Source organism: Polyodon spathula, chromosome 1 (genome assembly GCF_017654505.1).
Source record: "Polyodon spathula isolate WHYD16114869_AA chromosome 1, ASM1765450v1, whole genome shotgun sequence".
Lineage (NCBI taxonomy): Eukaryota > Metazoa > Chordata > Actinopteri > Acipenseriformes > Polyodontidae > Polyodon > Polyodon spathula.
Window position 1 is genome coordinate 51,131,312 of NC_054534.1, and position 19,655 is coordinate 51,150,966.

General features: G+C 40.6%; 1 protein-coding gene across 2 annotated transcripts in view; it reads left to right on the top strand.

Moving 5' to 3' along the window:
• Positions 1-3,551, top strand: part of LOC121319547 (netrin receptor UNC5C-like) — a 296,899-nt gene extending 293,348 nt beyond the window's left edge. For both annotated transcript variants that reach the window (XM_041257112.1, XM_041257122.1), the window contains 2 exons: positions 1,366-1,535; positions 2,618-3,551. In XM_041257112.1, the coding sequence (XP_041113046.1) occupies positions 1,366-1,535; positions 2,618-2,777 (330 nt within the window). In that variant the 3' untranslated portion in view covers positions 2,778-3,551. The remainder of the gene's footprint in view (positions 1-1,365; positions 1,536-2,617) is intronic.
• Positions 3,552-19,655: the final 16,104 nt, after the last annotated feature.

Here is a 19,655-nt window from a genome sequence, read left to right on the forward strand (position 1 = left end):
ATTAAAACAAAATGTATTTGATTATAGTTCATGTATAGTGTAATTAATCAATCATCCCCTAAACACTGTTAAATATTGTTGTTTTTACTATTTGAATCTTCTGCCATGTCTCAATTTCCCCTTGAAATGATAGACTGTATGTATTTGAGCACCTAACAAAATTACACCCTTTATTTCAAATGAAGGATACAGTCCTTACTTGTGTTACAATATATTTTCAATGGGGAGTTAATAATGAAGGTGTTGGGGATTTTTTTATATATTATTATTATTATTATTATTATTATTATTATTATTATTATTATTATTATTATATCTTTGGACCAAACATAGTAAAGGATTTAAGGGCAGTTTAATAACTAATTACTAATAATACCTAAACTTCCAGATGTCTTTATTTCATATTTTTTGTTTGTAATGTAGTGCTAAAAGAGCAACAACATAAGCAGTTACAGTATAAAACACTGAAAAGCAATGTCCAGACCAGATGTGTTCTGTGTCTCTGGGGACAAAGTAACTTGTTGCTTTAATCCAATTACAGAAGATGTAATGAGTATGCAACAGTTACCTTTTTTCAATAAAAAAAAAAAAAAAAAAAACATTTATGTTTACCTGAAAAATGTGTCAAAACAGTTCAGTTCAGTATATATATATATATATATATATATATATTATATTATATATATATATATATTAGTATGTAAACATTGGATTATTGTGTCGGTTTGCCTTTGCTTATAGGAAGATTAAGACTGCACAGATAAATGGTAGGGCCATATCACTTGGTTTGCAACTATAGCAGGAGTGTATGCACTGCTAAGGGGAGAAAGTATGCTATTTTGCCATCATCTTTGGTTGCTTTGTTTTAAATGGTTTGATCTAATTGACAATAGTAGGGAGTATACGGGTCGCTAGGATTGACGGTCGACTGAAGGCAGTATCTTAATGTAGGTAAAAAGAAGTGCTACACAATGATAACAGCCAGAACGTGGGCACTGAGCTAAAACAAGACCTGCTGTGAGAGGCAGACAATTCTTGTTGAGTGCTCAGCACCAGGGAGACAATTATGCTAGTTTCCATTGCACACTGGACAGATACAAATAAGTTAACCTCATCACACAGATACAGCTAGGGCACCCCACAATCCACTACAAGCATTACTGCGTGTTATAAGAAGAAGCAGTTTATGCCCAGAAGCAACAAATGTACTGTGTAGTTACTAAGCCTAAAATGACCACATTTTCCTTTAATTTGAAATTACATTGTAGCGCAGTAGCTTAACAATTCTGTTTATATTAATACACTGTATTAGGATTTGTCCAGTTTAGGGCAATAACAGTAATAAGTATTACACTTTCCACCCAGAACATTGACACATCCCTCATGGACCCAGCCAGCAACATCACGACTCTAGTGGGACCCAATGCCTTCAGAATCCCTCTCTCGATAAGACAGAAGCTCTGCGGCAGCCTAGACGCTCCTCAAACCCGAGGCAATGACTGGCGAATGTTGGCCCACAAACTGAGTTTGGACAGGTAAGCAGGGGTTCTTGATTACTAAAGCATTTTACCTGAGTACTTTGACTCTCTGCATTCAGGTTCCACAAGTTTGAACCTGGCAACAGTGAACTTTTATGTCTTCTTTGTCTTGACATTGTGGGATGATTTTCAATACCTGATAAGTGGAATTAGTGTAAATGTACTCTTCTTTATGACTTTGAAAAGTGTAAACGTACTTTTGTATTTCAACAACAATATATGCACTTGTTTGCTCAATTATGTTTTCCTTTTGTTTTATTTAGAATTAAGACATTTACTTAACAGTCATTGGAAATAACACTTTCCTGTTTCTCATTGAGGAGTTATAGGATGTAGAAAAAAGAAATACAAATCACTTTTATTTTTCTTTATAAAATCGTATTCATTTATTACTCATAAAAGTTGAGTGAAAAGTCATGAGAGTTTAACTTCATAGTTCATTGATTGCATCAAAATCCTGACCTGAATACCCCTGCATGATCAGTCCAGCTGGGCCTTCCTAAGTCAGATATAAAATGTTGTCTAATTATGCTAAATGATTTGTTGGAAGCTAACCTGAAGGGATGAAAGGTACACAAAGCCCCCAAACTGTATATTACTTTCTTGAACAAAATAACCAATGAATATCTGAAAATAGTTCTGAAATCCCTAATGAATATGGGTTTCATATTTTAATACCAGCATTCTACAGAGCAGAGAAATAGGCAAATTGGGTGATTAAACAAGTTAGCCTTGATCTTTAACACTTATAATTATTATTATTTGTTATATAAGGCAACTTACAGAGTCTAGGGTGTGTGAACTATGCATCAGCTGCAGAGTCACTTACAACAACATCTCAGCAGAAAGACAGAGCACAAGGAGGTTAAGTGATTTGCTAAGGGTCACAGTGAGTCAGTGAGTGAACCAGGGATTTGAACTAGGGAACTCCTGGTTACAAGCCCTTTTCTTTAACCACAGGACCATACAGCCTCCTGTTGCACAGTTGCATAGGGAGCAACTTACAATTGCAGTTTTAAAGCAGATTATTCTTGTTCTTGCTCACAACAACTAATCTGTTCTTCACATTTTCCTCCAAGGTATCTTAATTACTTTGCCACAAAGTCAAGTCCCACTGGAGTCATCTTGGATCTGTGGGAAGCTCAGCACTTTCCTGATGGGAACCTGAGCACACTGGCAGCTGTCCTGGAAGAAATGGGGAGACATGAGACTGTGGTCTCCTTAGCAACAGAACACTGACACAGGCCTCTGTACTTTGAAGAAGAAAGTATGATGCACTGGAAACACCATAGTTACTCACAGATCATGACCAATGATTTTTAAAGAAATCACAAATAAAAAAAAAGAAATGAAAATGACCTTGTATTTGATCATGGGAATTTAGAATCATGGCAAAGTCGTGTTTTTCTTATAAACTAAAAAAAAGTTCCTGTTGTCTCAGCTGTACTTCCCTTGGTACAGTTATTCTACAGTTTCCTAGGAAACGCTTTATACTGCTATCCATTTTTGTGGATAATCTTTCCTAATCCAGATTTCTACAGTCTTAAGTGTGTTTATGAAATTAAAATGGGTTGTGGAGTGCAAGACAACAGGATATGAGATAACACCAAGGCCTATCTCATCTGCTGCCTCCTAGTTTGGTTTTGGAATTGGACAACCAAATACGGCATTTAAAATACCAGTTATATATCCAATTAATTAATTTGTTGTTATTGCAAATTCTTATTTATATTCTCTTCTCAGCTTGCATTTTTGTCTTTAGAGATATATGTATACACCTCTGTATTAAAACATATTTATTTGCACTTGCTTGATTTTTTTTAAACACTTTCTACATCCCATACATGTGCTTGTATTTTTGTTAAATAGACAATTCATTATTTGCTGTTGCCATCTAGTGGCCAGTGATGAGAACTGCACATTTCTGAAGTAGCTAGTCATTCATGATATAGTAGCACTCTATAAATATAAAACAGGACATTACAGTACATTATTTTCTAACTTTGGCCTTTGTGCAGCCTAATAGCCAATTATTATTATTATTATGTTATTATTATTATTATTATTATTATTATTATTATTATTATTATTATAACAGGCTTTTTTAGTTATCATTACCTTATTTTGAGATACATATGTCATCATTAATATAGCTGTAAACAATTAGACCAATACTTGTATTAATCTTTTGTGTTTGCTTGATATACAGTGGTTCCTTTAAGCACCTGCATCTGTTGAAGTGTTATTTAGTGAGCTGCCTGTGATCTACAAGTATGTATGAAACACTATAAACACAGAGTAAAGAAATCGGGTTCAAAGAGGTTTCATTTCACTGGCTACACATAGTCAATTAGCACCTCGTCAACCCTGCAATACTTGGTTGTCAAAATAGCTTTTGGTAGTTCCTGTTACCAACATTACTGCATAATAAAATGGCATTTCTGTATTTTTTTTATTATTATTAATTTTACTAAGCATTAACATTGTAAATCTGTTCTCCTCAGATTCCTCTGCATTAATTAAAAATACACATTAATTTATATGTCATGTAACAATTGTGTAAAGTTTTTACCAATTGCGGTTCCTGAAAATATATTTTTGTTTTCTGTGTTTTTTCTGGTTGTGGATGGGAAGTAGCGTTTTGCAAACATCTAAAATGTTAAGTGTTACATCTGTAGCTGGAATGCTTTTTTATTCACTAATTCACAAGAGGTTTTGAGCAATATTAAAGTTAATTCAATGCTTCATTTGTGTTCTCCTTCCTTGGGCAGGTGCTTACATAAAGTTCAATTGACCTTTCAAGCTTATTTACTTTGTATTATGATTCTTTGTGTTCATTGCTCTTTACCACTTTCCCCATATTACTGTGATTCCCAAAATGTGTTTCTGGTGGATCAGAACACAGTTAGATAGATGATGTTTTCTCAGCATTTTATAAAGGGATTGAAATTCAATTATGACAAACTTTGGCCTCATCTGCCACTGTAATATAAATTGTAGTTAACTCATCCATATATCTTTATATAAGGGACTATATTTAAGCTTAATTTTGTTTGTCTGTTATTCATCATTTCATGACATTGTTGATGTAACTGCTTAAGTTGTAAAATGAATCATACATTTGCCAGAAACATCAGAGTCGACAGTGCATGTTTAACTAAAAAACAAGGATAAATGAAAACACAAAGGGGACAACTTGTATCATTATATTTTAAGTGCTGAACTATGTATGTTTTGACGTTTGTCAAAAAAGATACAGCTTTTTGTTTTTCAATATTTACCAACAGTACAATATCTTGTTTTTTTGTGTAATAAATGGCTGTTTTTTCTAAAGCTGTATCTACTATGCAAATTTGGCACCCTTTATAAGAAGTACTAACAGAAAAGTGCTAGTAATTGCATTAGTTATTGTATAGTGGTGGTGCTGTTCGCCTTCTTTTGACATGCTTCTTAACTTGGTTTCTTGCAAATGCTTGCATTTCTTCTCTCAAGTCTATGTACAAAGTGTAAGAAATCATTTTTAAACAAGTAATAAATTATATTTATAAGCAACACTGATTACTGCTCTTGTCTCTTTAACTCAGCTTATCAAATGAGCAAGCAGGGTTCAGGAGTGGATTTAGCACAATGGATCATCTTCAAGTTGTACGGCAAGTGATTCAAACCAGCAAAAAGTATGAACTACCACTTTGCTTGGGATTCATTGCCTATGAAAAAGCCTTTGACTCTGTTTACACAAGATCTGTATTAAGCTCTCTGAAAACACAAGGAATTGAGAAAACCTACAGAGACTTGATCAGCACCATATACAAGAATGCAACATCCACAGTAAGACTCCATAAAAACAGAGAAAAAATCAAGATTGAAAAAAGGAGTTTGTCAAGGAGATACATTTTCACCAAAGCTCTTCACGGCCACCCTAGAAGACATTTTCAAAACAGTGAATTGGGAAAATCAAGGACTGAAGATCAATGGAGCCTATCTGAATCACCTATGATTTGCTGACGACATCCTCATATTTACAACGTGCCCAGCAGAATTACAAACAAGAACTACACAATGCTAGCATCAAAGCAGGCTTGAAAATGAACCCGAAGAAGATTCAAGTCATGTTCAATAAATACACCACTTCACAGGCAATTGAAGTCAATGGGATCCAGCTTGAAGAAGTCAATAACTATGTATCCTTAGGACAGTTTGCTTTGGCAACGAAGAACCAAATGTGCGAAATCAACAGAAGAGCAAAAATGGGCTGGAGTGCCTTTGGAAGATTAAGCATAGTTCTGAAAGGGAAACTACCCTTATGCTTCATAAGTATGGAAAGGTGCATTCTGGGAATAACAAGACGAGATAGGAAAAGGAAGGAATGGATAAGAGCACAAATAAAAGCATGCAATGTTATTATAAGAGTGAAAAAACTGTAATGGCAGTGGGCCGGACATGTTGCAAGAACAGACCATCGCTGGACTAAGGAGATACTAGACTGGATCCCAAGAGATATAAAGCCACCAAGACCTCCAGGAAAATGGCAAGACGAAATTAGGAAATACGTCGGAGCAACGTGGATGAGGGATGCAGCAGACAGGCTTTTGTGGAAGAATTTTGGGGAGTCCTGAGAGGTGGTGGTTTTCTATAAGGTCTGCTCACAAAGACACACACCCATAACATGGCGCAGTGTGAGAATGCTGTCTGCTCAGCAGGGGATATTGGCTCTCTGCAGCCATCTTAATGGAACTGATTTTAGGCCACAGACCTTCTGGCCTCCCAGTGCGGATTGCCTTCCCTATTCAGAGAAGCTGCTTTGTGCCATTCTCTGCCTGACACGCCCAGTAGCCTGTAATCTTTAAAGGCAGCTTCATTGCCATTTGCTCTTCCTCTTGAATGCGATATCTGAAATATAGACTTGTCATATAAATGAAATTAAGAACATTTAAAAACTGTTCACTTGTTTATTTAAAACTTAATAGTGATTTTAAATAAAATATTTAATAGTTGCTATAAACTTGCTTCCTTAAATTGTATAGTGGCGCAACATGGTTTCCACTTGTTTTTTATATTAAACTCATAGTGTCAACCATTAATATCTTGGTAAAAAGTGAAAACGCATTTAAGAAAATACCCCCACCCAATACAGCCATATAGGAAATGATGTCATTAAATATGATTTAAAAAAGTTCAGTCAAATATAAATGGATTTTAATGAAGACAATTTCACTCATAATGATTTGACTGAGTAATGAAAAAATTGCAAAACCATCGTCTGTATTAAAAAGATTATTCTGTTTGGATCTGTGGTGCAGTAAATTTATCATTTTTGTCAGTAGTACTGAAATTTTATTTTATCATTTGAGTTATGCAGTTATTTTACTTAATATAAATATTAAAGGGAATTAAATCAAAGTGTTCAGCATTTTTTAGGACTGATTTCATAGTTAAAACAAAAAAAAAAATACAGTTATAATTACTGTAGTGCCGCTATATATATATATATAACAGATGGGTTTCAGTGAGTTACAGGAACATAATTCCATCTAGGGTTTCTGTGACGTCATAAATTATGAGACAGAAGGAGACCCTTGTGATGCTGATATTAAAATTACAAGACCAAAGGAGAACCTTGTGATGCTAATATTAAAGAAGACAAGGTTCAGCAGTACAGTTCTTTTTTTTGAACATAGTGTTTCAGTGCTGTACAGACGTTCTATGTTGTTATCCGTTCTCCAGTTTCTCTGAGATACAAATGTACCAGCTTTACTTTTTATTTTTTTAAGTATTTTCATTTTGATTGATTATTAATGGATACTTTTGTGATTGAAAATGAGACATTTTGAGTTAGAATTGAAAGTGATGGCCTCGAAGTCGAATGGGTCAAAATTCAAGTATATTTTCCTCTAGAGGAATTATCACTTTTTGACGTCACTACTGTGGTATTATGCCTTTCTTTTAGAATATACCTGTGTTCTGGACCCTTTAGTTGGTTTGAGTTCATGTTTTAAGTCAATTCCATTTGGCCACTAGATGGCGCTGTTTACTGTTAAGGTCTGTTGTTTGCTTAAGTTCCTATTTCCTGTAAAGAAGAATCCTTGTTAGCAATGGTGAAAGTCGCTCTGTGGAGCTGCAGATATCATCGAACTCCATCCTTCTTGCAATTATTTGTAGAAGCATTGTCTGTAAGTAAAATCAATAATAACATACTCACCTTTCAATTCATGATGATATTTTATATGGATGATCGTTTGCGTGATAGATTTACGTATTTTTTTGATAGTTGCATGGTCGGAGATATCTGTTCTATGTAATTGATTTTGCCATGTTTGGGGAATTATTTTGCATACGGCAGCATATTTCTGAGTTTATGATAATATTATACCATACCTAAAATCTGCAGCAAGCTTGGCTGCATTAAAAGCTCGCGCCAAGGCTGAAGCAGCACTAGCAAGAGCATCATATACACAGAGAGAAATAGAAATGAAAGTGAAGAAGGCCCAGCTTAAAGTGGAGGAGACCCGCCTGGAAGCCACATTAGAGGCTCTTCAGCAGGAGAAAGAGGCGGAGGCCGCCTTAGCTGAGGCTTATGTATTTGAGACAGCGATGGATGCAACAAACGACAACAAACAAGGCTCAACCTACCATTCTCTCGAGAGGGTTGAGAAGTATGTACAAGACCAGCAAGCCTATGTGAACTACCATCAGCCGTCAGCATACAAGGAAGTCTCACAGCCAGACGTCAAGGTTGAATCGCCTCCCCCAGTTGATCACCTGCAACCACGACTACATCCTCTCTCTCGCGCCCCCACTCATACTGGAGTGCCAGCCACCTCAAGACACCCAACGACTCATCTTATCAGAGAGCATGTGGTGAACGTGCCTAACCCCACCTACAGGCTCCACACCTCGCAGTCTCCCAGGTGCTACGCAGATGATGACGGCCAGCCACCTGGTGTAGAACGTCATGAGTCCAGTGGGACCCATTCTGATCATGCCAATGTTGCAGATCTGGCAAAGTTCCTAGCACGCCGCGACCTCCTCACAGCTGGACTCACCAAGTTCAACGACAAGCCAGAGAACTACTGGGCTTGGAAGTCAACATTCTCCAATGCCGTTGAATGCCTCGACCTAAAGCCCAGTGAGGAATTCGACCTACTAACCAAGTGGCTTGGGCCAGAATCAGCTGAGCATGTGAGAAGAATGAGGTCCGTCCATGTCAATCATCCTGCTGCAGCCCTCAGTGTGGTCTGGCAACGGCTAGAGGAGTGCTATGGGTCTGCTGAAGCTATGGAGACAGCCCTCTTCAACAAGCTTGAACGCTTCCCGAAGATCTCCAATAAAGACCCCCAACGTCTGAGAGAGCTGGGTGACCTTCTCCTCGAGTTGGAGGCAGCCAAAGCTGAAGGTTACTTACCCGACCTGTCCTACCTGGACACTGCAAGAGGCATCAAGCCTATTCTGGAGAAGCTCCCCTTCAGCATGCAGGAGAAGTGGATTTCACAGGGGACCAGATACAAACAGGTGCATGGTGTCAGCTTCCCACCCTTCTCGTTCTTCTCCAGTTTAATTCGTGCAGAAGCAAAAATGAGGAACGACCCAAGCTTCATCACATCCACTTCCAGCGCAGCGCCGCCTAAAGGAGAGAAATTCTCAACGAGAACGGCGAGAGCCCTTATCACAGTGCACAAGACAGAAGTGGACAACGCCATCCAGAAAGATGAATCCAAGAAGGAGGACCCTAACAAACAATGCCCTATCCACAAAAAGCCGCACCCCCTGCGAAAGTGTAAAGGCTTTAGGGAGAAACCCCTAGAAGAGAGAAAAACCTACCTTAGAGAGAACTCTATATGTTTTAGGTGTGTCTACTCAACAGCACACCAGGCGAAGAACTGTAAAGCTGTCATCCAGTGCTCTGAGTGCGAAAGCGACAAGCATATTGCAGCTCTTCACGCCGGTCCTGCCCCTTGGTCTCACAAAGATGCCGTCAGCTCCTCCACACAGCATGGCGGGGAGGAAGACAAGTCTCCCTCCTCTCCAGTTGCCACGTCCACCTGTACTGAGGTCTGTGGAGACAGTCCCACGGGGAAGTCTTACTCCAAGATCTGTCTTGTTAATGTTTACCCAGAAGGTCATCCTGAGAAGAAGATGAGAACATATGCCATTCTGGATCACCAAAGTAACAGGTCAGCCTTCTTCAAGATATTCAACGTAGCCAATGATGCCTCACCCTACACCCTCAAGATGTGCTCAGGTATCTCGCAGACTGTAGGCCGGCATGCAAGAGGCTTCATTGTGGAATCAGCTGATGAAAAGACCTGTTTACCTCTTCCCACGCTCATCGAGTGCAACGAGCTCCCAGACAATAGGGCCGAAATCCCTACACCAGATGTAACAAGGTACCACCCTCACCTCAAGTTCTTAGTCACCAAGATACCTCCTCTGAACCCCCAAGCAGAGATACTGCTACTTCTAGGGAGAGACATCATCCAGGTGCACAAGGTGCTAGAGCAGCGCAACGGGCCCCTGCACGCTCCCTTCGCACAGCGCCTAGCCCTCAGCTGGGTGATAGTGGGAGATGTCTGTCTCGGAGGGGCACACAAACCTTCACCAGTTAACGCCTTCAAGACAAACATTCTGGAGAACGGACGCCCCAGCTTCATGAGTCCTTGTCTCAGCAGCTTCCATGTTAAGGAGAACTTCAGCCACACACGCCAGCCTCGAAGTTCTGGCACCATGTCCCTGAAGCAGAGATGCACTCCAGCTGACGTGGCAAGCCTCATGGGGGAATCTGTCTTCTGCTACACTAAGGATGATGACAAACCAGCTCCTTCAATGGAGGATCTCGCCTTCCTGAAGATGATGGAGAAAGAGTTCCATCAGGATGCATCAAACAGCTGGGTTGCTCCGCTCCCTTTCCGTAGCCCACGGCAACGTCTCCCCAAGAACCGCGATCAGGCCAGCAATAGCCTCGCCTCACTCATACAAGAAACGTCCAGAGATGAAGGACCACTTCATTGAGTTCATGTGCAAAATCTTTGAGAATGGGCACGCTGAATTCGCTCTACCCCTACAAGCAGAAGAAGAGTGCTGGTATCCTCCGATCTTCGGGGTGTATCATCCACAAAAACCTGGACAGATAAGAGTGGTATTCGACTCCAGCGCCCAGCACCATGGGGTATCTTTGAATGACGTCCTGCTTACTGGTCCAAACATGAACAACAGCCTGCTTGGGGTACTGCCACGGTTCAGAAAGGAACCAGTGGCTGTGACAGCAGATGTGCAGCAGATGTTCCATTGCTTCGTTGTTCGTGAAGACCATCGTAACTACCTGCGATTCCTCTGGTATCGCAACAACGACTTGGATGACGAAGTTGTGGAGTACAGGATGCGGGTCCATGTTTTCGGTAATAGTCCATCCCCAGCAGTGGCCATGTATGGCCTCAGGAGAGCCGCCTTAGAGGGCGAGAGGGATTACGGAGCAGAGGCAAGGCACTTCGTCGAGAGGAACTTTTACGTCAACGACGGTCTCGTATCCCTCCCCACAGAGAAGGAAGCCATCACTCTTCTTCAGAACACTCAAGAGATTTTGGCCCTCTCCAACTTACGCCTGCACAAGATCGCCTCTAACAAGGCAGAGGTCATGAGAGCCTTTCCTCTAGACGACCTAGCTAAGGAGCTGAAGGACCTGGATCTGAGTGTCGACTTCCCTCCCATGCAGAGAATTCTCGGGGTGAGCTGGGACATCGCAGAGGACGTCTTCACATTTCAGGTGTCTTCAGCAGAGAAAACATACACTAGACGTGGAGTCTTGTCGACGATCAACAGCCTGTTTGACCCGCTTGGATTTGTCGCCCCGGTAAGCATTCGATGAAGATCTCTACTCAGAGAGCTCACCATGGAGGCTTCTGACTAGGATGCCCCTCTCCCAGAAGAGAACCTCAAGGAATGGAAGCTGTGGAGAGACTCACTGAAGGAGCTTGAGCAGGTCAAGATCTCTCGCACATACACCTCTACCTCTCTCAGCCAAGCACACAAGAAAGAGATGTGCGTCTTCTGTGATGCCTCCACGAATGCCATCGCAGCAGTAGCTTACCTGAAGAGAACTGATGCCAGTGGGAACATAGATGTTGGCTTCATCTTTGGTAAGGCTAAGCTCGCTCCACGTCCTGAGATCACCGTTCCAAGACTCAAGTTGTGCGCTGCTGTTCTAGCTGTGGAAATAGCAGAAGCAATCGTCGATGAGATTGACATCCAACTCGATGTTGTCACATTCTACTCTGATAGTAAAGTGGTCCTTGGTTACATTCACAACGACGCCAGACGATTCTACGTATATGTGAATAACAGGGTGCAACGTATCAGGAGATCTACCAGCCCACAGCAGTGGAAGCACGTCCCTACTGACCAGAACCCTGCTGATCATGCCTCAAGATCAGTCCCAGCAGGCAGCCTGACTCATAGCACATAGTTGACTGGACCAGCTTTCTTGTTCAGGTCAGCAGAGCCAGAAACCCTTCACACACCTTTCGACTTGGTTGATCCCGGATCTGACTATGAGATCCGCCCCCAAGTTGCTTGTCACGCCACCAATGTCTCCAGCAACAAGTTAGACCCCAAGTGCTTCGAAAGGTTCTCAAGCTGGCAAGCACTGACACACGCAACAGCAAGGCTTGTGCATGTTGCTCACTCCTTCAAGGTAGGCAGCAGCTGCAAAGGATGGCACATCTGCAAAAAACCCTGCTCCACCGAAGACCTGGATCAAGCCAAGAATATCATAATCCGCAGTCTGCAACACGACGCCTTTCGAGAGGAATTGGAATGCATCAGAGAAGGTAAAGCCATTCCTAAGCAGAGCCCACTCTTCAGTCTGTGCCCCTACATTGATGATTCAGGCCTACTGAGGATTGGAGGACGTCTGTCCCAAGCAAGCCTAGGTAAAGATGAAATTAACCCTCTCATCCTGCTTGGACGGAGCCACATCGCAACTCTACTCATCCGTCACCACCACTAGCAGGTCCACCATCAAGGGCGCCACTTCACTGAGGGTTCCTTGAGAGCAGCTGGTCTGTGGGTCATCGGTGGAAAACGGCGCGTCAGCAGCATACTCTATCAATGTGTCATCTGCCGAAGACTATGTGGGAGGATAGAGACTCAGAAGATGTCTGACTTACCTGTGGATCGCCTCAGCACTGACCCTCCCTTCTCTTTTGTTGGGTTAGATATATTTGGGCCATGGATGGTTACAGCACGTCGCACCAGGGGTGGACTAGCAAGCAGTAAACACTGGGCTGTGCTGTTCACATGTATGAGCACCAGGGCCATACACATTGAAGTCATTGAGTCGATGGATTCCTCAAGTTTCATAAATGCTCTGCGACGGTTCCTTTCCATCAGAGGACCAGCCAAACAAATCAGGTCCGACTGTGGTACAAACTTTATCGGGGCCTGCAGAGAGCTGAAGATGGAGGCCGTTCAGAGTGACAAGGAGGTCCAAGAGTACCTGAGTGACAAAGGGTGTACTTGGGTCTTCAACCCACCACACTCATCTCATATGTGAGGCAGCTGGGAGAGAATGATTGGCATTACGAGGCCCATCCTGGATTCCATGCTGCTGAAGGTGGGTCCATCCAGGCTTACTCACGAAGTCCTGACTACTTTCATGGAGGAAGTCTCAGCCATCGTGAATGCTCGTCCATTGGTTCCTGTGTCCACGGATCCAGACTTCCCCCTCATCTTGACGCCAGCGACACTCCTCATCCAAAAGGTTGCTGTAGTTCCTCCTCCCCAAGGTGAATTCAACGAGAAAGACCTCTTCAGCCGGCAGTGGATGCAAGTTCAAAGCCTTGCCGACACCTTCTGGCACCGCTGGAGAAAGGAGTATCTTCCTACCCTGCAGAGCCGTAGGAAGTGGCAGAAAGAGAAACCCAACCTTAAGGAGGGAGACATTGTGATGCTGAGAGACAGTCAAGTGAAAAGGAACGACTGGCCCATGGGCATCGTTGTGAAGACCTTTCCTGGCAGAGATGGGAAAGTAAGAAAGGTTAAAGTCAAGACAGCAAGACAGGGGTCATGCAAAACCTTTCTGCGTCCAGTTTCAGAGACTGTCCTACTCTTCTCTCCAGAGACTGATAAGTAACTTTAAGTTCTAGTGTTAATGTTAGCATCTTTACAGATACCAGACGGGGAGTGTTCTGGACCCTTTAGTTGGTTTGAGTTCATTTTTTAAGTCAATTCCATTTGGGCACTAGATGGCGCTGTTTACTGATAAGGTCTGTTGTTTGCTTAAGTTCCTATTTCCTGTAAAGAAGAATCCTTGTTAGCAACGGTGAAAGTCGCTCTGTGGCGCTGCAGATATCATCGAACTCCATCCTTCTTGCAATTATTTGTAGAAGCATTGTCTGTAAGTAAAATCAATAATAACATACTCACCTTTCAATTCATGATGATATTTTATATGGATGATCGTTAGCGTGATAGATTTACGTATTTTTTTGATAGTTGCATGGTCGGAGATATCTGTTCTATGTAATTGATTTTGCCATGTTTGGCGAATTATTTTGCATACGGCAGCATATTTCTGAGTTTATGATAATATTATACCATACCTAAAAATACATGCTGTGCTATTAGTGAGAATTAAGCATAGTATTCAGCATACCCGTACTTACGGTTGTTTTCTGTATTTTATTTCAGTTTTACTCAGTTCCTAACACTGTACCTACAAACTGGTGTCAATAAAGCATCATTCAATACTACAGTTACTGGAAAGAGTTTATCTATCTGTTAAGCTTAAGAAGGGGACTCTTTTGCAAGGGCAGAATAGCCCATCATCCATGTATTACATATATATATATATATATATATATATATATATATATATATATATATATATATATATATATATATATACAGTGCCTATAGAAAGTCTACACCCACTTTCAAAATTTTCATCTTTTGTTGCCTTATAGCCTGGAATTAAAATGCATTGTTTTATTTATTTATTTATTTCATTTCTACACATCCTACCCCATAACTACCAAGTGAAAAAAAAAATTCTAGAAATTTGTAGAAATTAATTAAAAATAAAAACTGAAATAGCTTGCTTGGATAAGTGTCCACCCCCCTTGTAATAGCAATCCTAAATTAGTTCAGGTGTAACCAATCACCTTCAAAATCACACACCAAGTTAAGTGGCCTCCACCTCTGTTAAATTCTAGTGAATCACATGATTTCAGGATATATTCAGCAGTTCCTGTAGGTTCCCTCTGCTGGGTAGTGCATTTCAAAGCAAAGACTCAACCATGAACACCAATGTGTTTTCAAAAGAACTCCTGGACAAAGTTGTTGAAAGGCACAGATCAGGGGATGTGTATAAAAAAAATATTAAAGGCTTTGGAGCACAGTCAAGACAATTATTAAGAAGTGGAAGGTGTATGGCACCACCAAGGCCCTGTCTAGATAAGGCTGTCCCTCCAAACTGGATGACCGAGCAAGAAGGAAACTGATCAGAGATGCTACCAATAGGCCAATGGCAACTTTGCAAGAGCTACAGGTACAGGCCAAGACTGGTCAAAGTGTACATGTGACAACAATATCCCACAAATTTGGCCTGTACGGTAAGGTGGTAAGAAAGAAGCCATTACTCAATGAAAGTTCATCTTTCAGCATGACAACGACCCAAAGCACACAACCAAAGCTACACTGGAGTGGCTAAGGAACAAAAAGGTAAATGTCCTTGAGTGGCCCAGTCAGAGCCCCAACCTAAATCCAATCGAAAATTTGTGGCATGACTTGAAGATTGCTGTCCATCAACGCTCCCCAAAGAACTTGACAGGGCTTGAACAGTTTTGTAAAGAAGAATGGTCAAATTTATTCCAACAGACTCACAGCTGTAATTGCTGCCAAATGTGCTTCCACCAAGTATTGACTCAGGAGGGGCGGAGACTTGTCCAATTTTGATCTTTCAGTTTTGTATTTTTAATATATATATTTTTTTCTGAATAAAAACTTTTTCAGAATACCATTCTGCAAACTGTAAGTGACTGTCCGTGTGACATTTTCCTAAGAGTTGCATTTTCCTTGGCCTGCGGCCACTGAGACCTTCACCATGCAATACTCAACCTATGGTTACAATGGAAACCCCATTCACACTTACAGCTAATTCACTTTCAATATCTTTGGCAGTCAATCTCGGATTGTTATTAACTTTCCTAACAATTCTCCTACTTGTTCTTGGTGAAGTAACCATCTTTCTTCCAGTCCGAGGGAGCATTGTGACAGTACTATGGGTCTTGTACTTCTTGATAATAGAAACAAAAGTTGAAATTGGGATACTTGATTACGCTTTATGACAATAAATAATTTTCTGCCTTTGGTCTTCGGATAGCGCTATACTTTTCCCATATTGATTTATTGGTAATTAGAGCAATCATCCTATGCCTAACCCTTCTATACTCTCTAAGAATGTTCACCTACAATCCAGGATTTTCTAGACTTTTCTAGAATTAGATTTTGCATTATCATATTTAAATTTCAAACACCTAGACAATGCTATCATAGCATCACAGGGTATGAATACATTTGAATTAAAACTTTTGGAATTTTGAAAAAAAAAAGCTGAAATAAATAATTATAGACATCTATTTCGTCTAACTTTTTTTCCTCATCTACAAAAGCAAAACTTTTGCTACAAAAGATTTTTCCCAAAATTCTTTGTTTTTGAGAAATTTCTAGAAATCATACATTTCCATTGGAGTATGTAAACTTATATATATATATATATATATATATATATATATATATATATATATATATATATATATATATGAATGATACTGGTATGTATACATACAAGCGAGTACAACGGGCCCTGCATGCAGTCCACCCGTCAGGTGGGGGTGGGGGTGGGTCAAACGTGGATGCCACACTACGGTGTGATTTGTAACCAGCATCGTCACCTTGAAGTGTCTCCATGTCATGTCGACAAACACGGTTGATAATATTCGATCTTCGTATCTTACTAGACCTGCATAAGCAGTGCTCAGATATACATGACCCTCCAACACACTGGCATTGCAGTAGACCAGATACACCTAGTGGAACATGATGATGGATGTTTCTGGTGTTATCTACAGAGAGTTGTATGTTGTTCACCTTAACTGTCTGTGGTTGCTTGTGTTGCCTTGCCTCTGCCATTGCTTGTAAGTGGGTGGGAGGGAATGCAGAGTTAGGGTTAAAAACCCAAACATCACATTTCCCTACTTTTGTTGTTTTAATATCAACCCTAACTGACTCATTAACAAGGTTTTTTGTAAATAAATTCCTTCCTTTTTGAGAATATATTGGCTTCTTTTTTTGATCACTCCACTTTACACTGAAATGCTCATTCCCTTATCAGCTGGGTTTAACCAGAATAAACCATCCCTCTACCTGAACATTGGAACACAATAAAAGTGCAGGTACAGTCCTGTTTAACCCTGAACTGCTGTTCTGTGTGGTTGGTGTGGTATCTCAAGCTGATTTGTGTACAAGTTTGACTTTGTGGACCTCACTTTGTCACTGTATATATATATATATATATATATATATATATATATATATATATATATATATATATATATATATATACCTCATCTTGAATATTGTGTTCAGTTCTGGTCACCTCGCTATAAAAAAAATATTGCTGCTCTAGAAAGAGTGCAAAGAAGAGCGACCAGAATTATGCCGGGCTTAAAAGGCATGTCATATGCAGACAGGCTAAAAGAATTGAATCTGTTCAGTCTTGAACAAAGAAGACTACGTGGCGACCTAATTCAAGCATTCAAAATTCTAAAAGGTATTGACAGTGTCGACCCAAGGGACTTTTTCAGCCTGAAAAAAGAAACAAGGACCAGGGGTCACAAATGGAGTTTAGAAAAAGGGGCATTCAGAACAGAAAATAGGAGACACTTTTTTACACAGAGAATTGTGAGGGTCTGGAATCAACTCCCCAGTAATGTTGTTGAAGCTGACACCCTGGGATCCTTCAAGAAGCTGCTTGATGAGATTTTGGGATCAATAAGCTACTAACAACCAAACGAGCAAGATGGGCCGAATGGCCTCCTCTCGTTTGTAAACTTTCTCATGTTCTTATATATATATATATATATATATATATATATATATATATATATATATATATATATATATATATCCTGATTGTGGAGCTGCAGTTGTGCCACATAAAAATGTGAGAAACGTCATCTGTGTGTGTGTGTGTGTCCACCTGTCTGCGGTTATTGTTCTGATACAGTTCTACGGTTATGCACCATACAGCGCTGTGAACACGGTTTATATTTTCTGCACTCTTAAATTAAGGATAGCTCATACACTTGTACAGGGTGGTCCTTCAGCCCCATTGACTCACTCATATGTGTTTGTGGGTTGCTTTGAGCTCCCTATGAGATATTCCGATCAGTGGCGGAGGAAGATGAAGATGTGCCCCACTACAGGACCTTATTGTGGGCCCTCCTCCCCAAACGTTAATTTAACCATTATTTATAAATACAGTGGCTTGCGAAAGTATTGACCCCCCCTTGGCATTTTTCCTATTTTGTTGCCTTACAACCAGGAAGTAAAATTGATTTTTATTGTGAAATGAAAAAAATAACTTGTTTAAATGAAATGAAAAAAATAACTTGTTTAAAAAAATTCTAAAAAAATAAATAACGGAAAAGTGGTGCGTGCATATGTATTCACCCCCTTTCCTTTTAAGCCTCTAAATAAGATCTGGTGCAACCAATTACCTTCAAAAGTCACATAATTAGTTAAATAAAGTCCACATGTGTGCAATCTAAGTGTCACATGATCTCAGTATATATACACCTGTTCTGAAAGGCCGCAGAGTCTGCAACACCACTAAGCAAGGGTCACCACCAAGCAAGCGGCACCATGAAGACCAAGGAGCTCTCCAAACAGGTCAGGGACAAAGTTGTGGAGAAGTACAGATCAGGGTTGGGTTATAAAAAAATATCCGAAACTTTGAACATCCCACGGAGCACCATTAAAGCCATTATTAAAAAATGGAAAGAATATGGCACCACAACAAACCTGGCAAGAGAGGGCCGCCCACCAAAACTCACAGACCAGGCAAGGTGGGCATTAATCAGAGAGGCAACAAAGAGACCAAAGATAACCCTGAAGGAGCTGCAAAGCTCCACAGCGGAGATTGGAGTATTTGTCCATAGGACCACTTTAAGCCATACAGTCCACAGAGCTGGGCTTTACGGAAGAGTGGCCAGAAAAAAGCCATTGCTTAAGGAAAAAAATAAGCAAACACGTTTGGTGTTCGCCAAAAGGCATGTGGGAGACTCCCTAAACATATGGAAGAAGGTACTCTGGTCAGATGAGACTAAAATTTTGCTTTTTGGCCATCAAGGAAAATGCTATGTCTGGCGCAAACCCAACACCTCTCATCACCGCCACAGTGAAGCATGGTGGTGGCAGCATCATACTGTGGGGATGTTTTTCATCGGCAGGGACTGGGAAACTGGTCAGAATTGAAGGAATGATGGATGGCGCTAAATACAGGGAAATTCTTGAGGGAAACCTGTTTCAGTCTTCCAGAGATTGGAGACTGGGACGGAGGTTCACCTTCCAGCAGGACAATGACCGTAAGCATACAGCTAAAGCAACACTCGAGTGGTTTAAGGGGAAACATTTAAATGTCTTGGAACGGCCTAGTCAAAGCCCAGACCTCAATCCAATTGAGAATCTGTGGTATGACTTAAAGATTGCTGTACACCAGCGGAACCCATCCAACTTGAAGGAGCTGGAGCAGTTTTGCCTTGACGAATGGGCAAAAATCCCAGTGGCTAGATGTGCCAAGCTTATAGATACATACCCCAAGAGACTGCATAAGTATTCATCCCCCCAAAAGGTGGCTCTACAAAGTACTGACTTTGGGGGGGGTGAATACTTATGTACGCTCAAGTTTTCTGTTTTCTTGTCTTATTTCTTGTTTGTTTCACAATAAAAAATATTTTGCATCTTCAAAGTGGTAGGCATGTTGTGTAAATCAAATGATACAAACCCCCAAAAAATCCATTTTAATTCCAGGTTGTAAGGCAACAAAATAGGAAAAATGCCAAG